This window comes from Carlito syrichta, unplaced genomic scaffold (genome assembly GCF_000164805.1).
Source record: "Carlito syrichta isolate Samal-C Ts95f unplaced genomic scaffold, Tarsius_syrichta-2.0.1 Scaffold314410, whole genome shotgun sequence".
NCBI classification, from domain to species: Eukaryota; Metazoa; Chordata; class Mammalia; order Primates; family Tarsiidae; genus Carlito; species Carlito syrichta.
In genome coordinates, this window is record NW_007258506.1 from 30,694 (window position 1) to 38,974 (window position 8,281).

The window sequence follows — 8,281 nt, forward strand, 5'->3', positions numbered from 1 at the left end:
AAGCAAAGAACCAGGTTCTCATTCATAAGTGGACCTTGAACAACTATCCTTGAGAAAGGGATTGGCAATAGTGGGGAAACTGCCAGGGGAGGGAAGGTGTGGGATTGGCAGTAGTGGGAAACTGCCAAGGGAACGGAGGCACATCTCATCAACAAGGGTACCTGCATAATGAACATTTGTATGCCTAACCCTGAATTGTACCCCACGTATTTAAAATAAACAATTTTTTAATAATAAAAAATAAAAATAAAAAAGAATTCCCTTCATCTGTAATTAAATGTAGTCACACAATACTAGTTTTTATGTATTTGTGTGGCTGCTTTTTCTTTAAATATCAGCTAATTAATGCTGTGCTTCTCGTTAATGAAAGCATGTGTGTTCAACTACTGGAATGTTAACTTTATTTCATTGTAAGTAACTTAAAACATTAAAATTGATATATTTTGGAATAAACTGTCAAAATTGCATGATTTATAAGATTAAGAAAGAGAAAGAAATGCATGTGCTTGTAAGAGGCTTCAACAAGAGCTTTTTAAGCTAAGAGAATCACCAACTAATAATGGTTTATGTATTTGGATCGTTTCTTCAAGCAACTTCTTAGATTTACTTAATATATCTTACTTTTTCTGTTTGTGAATTCATTAACATCTGCTTTTATCATTTTTTAGCCAGCATCCCATTTTCCTATTTTTTCTGTTGTCCTCTTTATTTGATGTCTAATTTATTTTTTTCAGTCTTTGTTATTTGGTATTTAAGATTTTTGAGTATATAAATTTGACTCTGAGTTCATACATCTAATACTCCACAAATCAAATATTAAACTGAACTTTGATAAAAAAGCAGCTTCCTGTGCTTGGTTTATGCAATAGGTTTGGGGTGGCACCTAGAAATCTGTATTCTTAACCAGGCTTTCAGATCACACACAGAGTAATCCTAGCATAATTATTGCTATATATGTTCTCTATCATCATTTTTGTCAATTTACTCTAATAAAAACTTTGATTTGCATATGTCCTAAAAGCATGCAGTTTTGTTTTAATTTTCAAATGGTTGGGGTTTTTGTTGTTCACATTTTCTTATTAATATCTAGCTTTATTCTATTGAAATGAAAGATGACCTATAATATTTTCTTTTTTCTTTATTTTTTGAGAAAATACAACAGCATTATAATAAATATTCATATTTCCACCACCTAGAATCAACTATTGCTGATATTTTACTATGTTTGTCACCATTTTAAAGATTAAAAAAATTTTTACAGACTTAATTTAAGTTTCCTTTAACCATTATCCTGTATTTCATTTTCTCCTCCTCTGGGTGCAAGTCTGGCATATTTCTAATAGAATATTTCACATATACATATGAATGCTTCTACAAACACTATTAGAGCACTGCTTGGCATATGCTAATTAATTAGGCTTTTGAGATCTATACATGTTAACAGCTAGCTCATTCTTCTACCTCTGCATTTCATTAATCATATTAATCATACTATATTAGTCTATTCCCCTTTTGATGGATATCACATACCTGCATTTTTTTCTTATCTTGAGATTTATTAAGGTATTTGTGACCTAATGACTTTGACGTGCTACTAAATGTTCTCTGAACACTTGGAGGGGGAAAATAATTTTCTGTGTGGTCTAAACAAGAGTTACAAATAATAAAAGCATTTGAAATTATTTCTTCTGTTTTTCAAGTTCTATTGCTTAGCAGTGCCACACTTTTGTTGATCTTACTTAGTCTGTACTGAAACTAAGTAAATATGTAAATGGCTGTCACTACTATTGCATCCCTGTCAATTTTTAACTATACTCTTCCCCAAAATATATTTCTGCATATTTATAAAAAACTCAGAAAATTCAAAATCTTATAAAAACAGAAAAATAAGAATTATTCAAAATTTCAGCACTCAGTAATGAGAGTCATTAACATATTGGTGTATAGCCTTCCAGATTTGTTATACATAAACATACATTTCACATATACAACACACTGTTCAGAAATTAGTTTTAAAATAATAATATATTTATTTGTATATTTTCATATTGAAACATACATGCTTGCATAGTTTCTAACTGTACGTAAAGACAAAAGTGAAATTATTCTATGATTTTCCTATAAGTACAGTTTATTTCATGTATACCTTTAAAGATAATTTATAGCATATACATTGACCATCCATTTTTCAAACATAGTGCATATTATTTTCTTGTAATATCATAATAGGCTTGACATGTAAACAGGCATTTAAAAAATTTAGAAATATTTAATATTTTTAAATGCTACAGTGTATATACATTTTAAACATATATATTTTTGCATCCTTATCTGATTATTTTCTTAGGTGAAGTACCTAGATAAGATAAGGCATTTCTAAACAAAGGGAAAACAATTAAAATGTTGATATGTACTTTCAAATTGCCCTATGATTATAACAATTCATACTTCAACTAGCGAGAGAGCGTTCTCAGCTCCCTCTCAACAGGGTTTATCATGATTTTTCATCCTTGTCAATATGATAAGCCAAAAGTAGAGTCTCATTTTTGAAATTCAATTTCTTTGATTTCTAGTGAGAACAATCATCTTTTTTATGTTTACTGGCCATTAGCACTCCTTTTGTAAAATGCACGTTCCTGCCCTGTCTTTTCCCCTTCCCCTTTCGGAGGTGTTCCTCTTTTCTTTTTGCTTTGTCAGAGTTCTTTATTATTCATTTTTCATCTTTTACTGCCTCTGTCTCTCTGTCTTTTCTTTTCAGTGAAGAAGTTTTTAATTTTAGCCAAGCCAAATCTCTATCAATCTGGGCCTGGCGCCGCGTCAGCAGAGGGGGCGGGGAGGAGAAACCGAAGCTGGGGGAGGGGAAGAGGCGGGGAGGAGCGGGCGGAGCGGCTGCGGGAGTTGCTGGGCGTGCGCGCGGTCGGATCACAAGGCGGCGGCGGAGGAGGCCCAGAGACCTGAACGCAGAGATCTCAGCCCGCGGCCTACGCCCAGCCCTTTCTCCACCGGAGGACCAGGAAACCGCAGCCTTCATCACAGAGGTACCGTGCTCTGCGCTCCCCGCCCGGCTCGGCCAGCCCGCTGCGGCGGCGCCTCCTTCCTTCCTCCTTTCCTCGCTCTCTCTCTTGCCCGCCCGCGTCTTCCCTGTCCGCCTGCGTCACCGCGGCCGCCATGGCTGAGAACGGCGAGAGCAGCGGCCCCCCGCGCCCCTCCCGTGGCCCTGCTGCGGCCCAAGGCTCGGCCGCTGCCCCGGCTGAGCCCAAAATCATCAAAGTCACTGTGAAGACCCCCAAAGAGAAAGAGGAGTTCGCGGTGCCCGAGAATAGCTTGGTCCGGCATTTTAAGGAAGCGATTTCAAAACGCTTCAAATCCCATATCGATCACCTAGTGCTGATTTTTGCCGGAAAAATCTTAAAAGATCAGGATACCTTGATTCAGCACGGCGTCCATGATGGACTGACTGTTCACCTTGTCATCAAAATACAGAACCGATCTCAGGGCCAGTCCACGCTGCCTAGCAGTGCCGCGGGAACTAATACTACCTCGGCCTCTACTCCCAGGAGTAACTCCACACCTATTTCCACAAATAGCCCGTTTGGGTTGGGGAGCCTGGGAGGACTTGCAGGCCTTAGCAGCCTGGGCTTGAGCTCAACCAGCTTCTCTGAGCTCCAGAGCCAGATGCAGCAGCAACTCTTGGCCAGCCCTGAGATGATGATCCAAATCATGGAAAATCCCTTTGTTCAGAGCATGCTTTCGAATCCCGATCTGATGAGGCAGCTCATTATGGCCAATCCACAGATGCAACAATTGATTCAGAGAAACCCAGAAATCAGTCACCTGCTCAACAATCCAGATATAATGAGGCAAACCCTCGAAATTGCCAGGAATCCTGCCATGATGCAAGAGATGATGAGAAATCAAGACCTGGCCCTTAGCAATCTCGAAAGCATCCCAGGTGGCTATAATGCTTTAAGGCGCATGTACACTGACATTCAAGAACCTATGCTGAATGCTGCACAAGAGCAGTTTGGGGGTAATCCGTTTGCATCGGTGGGTAGCAGTTCCTCCTCTGGGGAAGGTACGCAGCCTTCTCGCACAGAAAATCGAGATCCACTGCCCAATCCATGGGCACCACCGCCGGCTACCCAGAGTTCTGCAACCACCAGCACGACGACGAGCAGTGGCAGTGGGTCTGGCAATAGCTCCAGTAATGCTACTGGGAACACTATGGCTGCAGCTAATTATGTTGCCAGCATATTCAGTACCCCAGGAATGCAGAGCCTGCTGCAACAGATAACTGAAAACCCGCAACTGATTCAGAATATGCTGTCTGCACCCTACATGAGAAGTATGATGCAGTCCCTGAGCCAGAATCCAGATTTGGCTGCACAGATGATGCTGAATAGCCCGCTGTTTACAACAAATCCTCAGCTGCAAGAGCAGATGCGTCCACAGCTCCCGGCTTTCCTGCAGCAGATGCAGAATCCAGACACACTATCAGCCATGTCAAATCCAAGAGCAATGCAAGCTTTGATGCAGATCCAGCAGGGGCTACAGACATTAGCCACTGAAGCTCCCGGCCTCATTCCAAGCTTCACTCCAGGTGTGGGGGTGGGAGTACTGGGAACCCCCATAGGCCCTGTAGGCCCAGTCACTCCCATAGGCCCCATAGGCCCTATAGTTCCTTTTACCCCCATAGGCCCCATTGGGCCCATAGGACCTACTGGCCCTGCAGGTCCCCCTGGCTCTACCGGCTCTGGTGGCCCAACTGGGCCCACCATGTCCAGCTCTGCACCCAGTGAAACTACAAGTCCAACATCAGAATCTGGACCTAACCAGCAGTTCATTCACCAAATGGTGCAGGCTCTGGCTGGAGCAAATACTCCACAGCTGCCGAATCCAGAAGTCAGATTTCAGCAACAACTGGAACAGCTCAACGCAATGGGGTTCTTAAACCGCGAAGCAAACTTGCAGGCCCTAATAGCAACAGGAGGTGACATCAATGCAGCCATTGAGAGGCTGCTGGCCTCCCAGCCATCGTAATTACATTTCTGTACCTTGAAAAAAATGTATCTTATTTTTGATAATGGCTCTTAAATCTTTAAACACATGCATAAATTTGTGCTTTACTTTCATTTTGATTCTTTTAAATCTGCCTAGTTATAAATCTAATATGATGCATTTTAAGGTGGAGTCCCTCCCTCCTGGCTCTTCCCTTTCTCTCTCCCTCCCTCCATCCCTCTCCCCCCCACCTCTCTTTTTGTTATGTTTTTTTCTTCTTTCCTTACTTTTTTTCCTTTTATTTTCTTTCTCTGTTTTGAATGGTAGGAACCAATGCTGTTTCACTCAAAGGTGTTGCATGTAAGCACTTCTCTTTATTCTGCATTTATTGTGATTTTTGGAAACAGGTATCAGCCTTCACAGTTGGGTGAACAAGTTTTGTCCTACAGGTGTCCAATTTATTTGCATTTTAAACATTAGCCTATGATAGTAATTTAATGTAGAATGAAGATATTAAAAACAGAAACAGATTATTTGAAGCTCTCTAATTTGTGGTACAATATTGCTTATTGTGATTTTGGCATGTATTTTTGCTAGCAAAATGCTGTAAGATTTATACCATTCATTGATCACTTTTGCTATATTTGTACACAGTACAGTAAGCACAATTGGAACTGTGCATCTAAAATATCAAAATAGAATCTGAGCATAATATGTGTAACCAAAATGAGAAAGAATACAAGAAACGTTTGTGCAGCTAGGTATGTCTCACAATTTTGTGGAATCTTACAGCATCTTTGATAAACTTCTCAGTGAAAATGTTGGCTAGGCAAGTTCAGTTAAAATATAGTAGAAATGTTTATCCTGGTATCTCTAAGTATACATTTAATTGTACAGAAAATTTACAGTGTAACATTGTGTCAAAATTTTGCAGATTGACTGTATATTACCATAATCTTTGTGCAGTCTGAAGGATCAGTGTAGTAATGCCAGGAAAGTGCTTTTTACCTAAGACTTCCTTCTCAACTTTTCCCATGAAGATACCCTAATATGCATTTTGATTTGTAATTGGAAATGTAACTTTCACTGAAAGTGTCATGTGATGTTTGCATTACTTTTAACTGCTATGTATAAAGGAAAGTGTATCATTTGACTTTATCAATTATTTCTCTTGTGCACAGGGAAAAATGCATTAAAAATGATTAAAAAAAATAAAAAATTTAAAAATGGTTACATCTTTTTCTTTTTGCCTTCTGGCCCTAGGATTTTGTTTAGAAGGGTTATTCCACCCAAAGATTATATAAATCGTTTCCTACATTTCTCTGACTTTAATGGTTTTATTTAAATATTTTTAAATCCTGTCTGAAATTATTATGATGTATGAATTTAGGTATTCTGACTTTTTTGCCAATGATTATCTTTTTCCTCCACATTTGAAACGTTACACATAAAAACTTTATTCCATGTTTGGATTTTCTAGTTCCACTGAACATTGTAGCCTTAGTAAACCAGCCTATAGTTATTGACTTAGTAATATGATTTCATATGTGTTAAGGTTAGATCGCCTCTTGATCTTTTTAATTTTTATTTTTTATAATTTTCTGACGATTCTGACATGCTTATGTTACCAGATGAACTTTACAGTTAATAGGTTTTCCCCAAAAAATGAATTGGGAATTTTGTTGGGAGTGTCTTAAGTTGATATTGACGGTAAGAACTACAGAATTGCATTGCTTTCCAGAAACATGACATGTTGCCTCATTTTAAAAAAAACTTTTATGTTCTTCAAGAGAGTTTTGTTTACTTAAATCCTGTATAATTTGTAATAAATGTATTCCTAGGTAATACAGATATGGAGGGAACATGTTAACACTACTAATGGATAAGCTTTTACCTATTTGTTACCTATGTGGTCATTTTTGCTATATAGGAGAATAATTTATTTTTATAGATTATTTTAAATTAGTAATTTATTGAAATCTATTAATTTCAGAGATATTCAATTGGTCCTTTTGAGTTTTTCCAGGTAAGCAGTTCTGTTAATGGTGTTATATGTTTTTCTTCTTTTCCAAATTTATAACATAGTTTCTAATTGCACGGGTTAAACATTTTCATAACAGTGCTAAATAATAAAGGTGGCAGTGGCATTTTTGTCTTGTTACTCATTTTAACCAGAATATGTTTGCTGCAGCAATTCCAATTTGTGTTTTGTAGGGGGGGAAAAATTCTCTGAGACACAGGCAAATAAGTTTGCAAAATGCTGTATACTGTAATTCCTCTTGGAGACTCATTGTGCAGTAAATGTTGGCTAGTATACTTTTTTAAAAAAATGAGTAGATTCTTCAGTTTAAAAAATTTTTTAAACTATTTAACTTTGTCTAACTCAGAATTTCCCAAACTTATTTGAGTAAAGGACCTTTTTTTTTTTAATTTTAAACACACCTAATAACATTTGACCTATCACTTTTCCTCAAAATACCAACTTAGGAAATAGGAAATGGTGATTTATTATTTTATTGCTGTATGATGCTGGGTGTTTGAGATAATCCCAAAGACAAAGTTTGCCATGATACATTTAAGAATTTTAGTGTTATGGATGATTTTATATGGAAATAAATAGTAAAACTGGAGGCATAGAAAATAGCAATGAATCAATAGCCATAGGAGAAACTGGATATTCTCAGAGACTTGGTTCAGACAGGTTAGCAGGTAAATTTCCTAATTAACTTTGCCAAATATTTATCTACTTTTCAATATATTTTATTATTTCTTGGAAAAGATCTGGGTCTTTATTTTCTACTATTTTTTCTGCTTTCTAGTTTATTTTTGTTTATACCTTTCTCTTGGCCTTTTTTATTCCTTTTAACTATTTTTTCTTCATCTCTTACATTATGTAATTTTCTCCTACTATGTTGCAGTCTCTTTTTATATGTTCTGTGTCTTTTTTGGGTTTTCTTCATTTACCATTGATCCATGACTTATCTATTTATTCATCATTGAATCAAAAAGGATATATTCTGACTTGCTGTCCCTCCCCCTCCAATAACAGTAGAATCATTCATGTATCTTTTCTGTCTTTACTCAGTTGTCACCTCATTCCTAAATGTACACTAGACTGCTGGGTGATGTAAGTTTATATTACTGGCTCTATGATGCAGCAGGATGAGGAGGAAGCTACCTTAACCAAGAGCAAACCCAGCAGGAATTACTTCACCCCCACATTAGCTTTTCTCATTTACTCTTTTTTTTTCTTTTTTTTTTTCTTCTTTTTTTTGAGTTGAAG

General features: G+C 37.4%; 1 protein-coding gene across 3 annotated transcripts; it reads left to right on the forward strand.

The window, feature by feature from the left end:
* Positions 1–2,738: 2,738 nt before the first annotated feature.
* On the forward strand, positions 2,739–6,228 carry UBQLN2 (ubiquilin 2). Of its 3 annotated transcripts, XM_021719329.1 has the most exons (3): positions 2,739–4,385; positions 4,470–4,600; positions 4,697–6,228. In XM_021719329.1, exons 1-3 carry the CDS (start codon positions 3,169–3,171, stop codon positions 5,038–5,040), a joined length of 1,692 nt encoding a protein of 563 aa, XP_021575004.1. In that variant the 5' UTR covers positions 2,739–3,168; the 3' UTR covers positions 5,041–6,228. The 3 variants fall into 3 exon arrangements, with proteins under 3 accessions (XP_021575004.1, XP_021575003.1, XP_021575005.1); XM_021719328.1 differs by having other exon boundaries at positions 2,739–4,600; XM_021719330.1 differs by having other exon boundaries at positions 2,739–4,524; positions 4,861–6,228.
* The last annotated feature ends 2,053 nt before the right edge of the window (positions 6,229–8,281 follow it).

Excerpts from the sequence above, each read along its gene's own strand:
- UBQLN2 (XM_021719328.1), top strand. The coding sequence starts at position 3,169 with ATGGCTGAGAACGGCGAGAGCAGCGGCCCCCCGCGCCCCTCCCGTGGC. Across the intron at positions 4,601-4,696 it reads CATTCCAAGCTTCACTCCAG|GCCCCATTGGGCCCATAGGA; the intron begins GTGTGGGGGTGG and ends TTACCCCCATAG.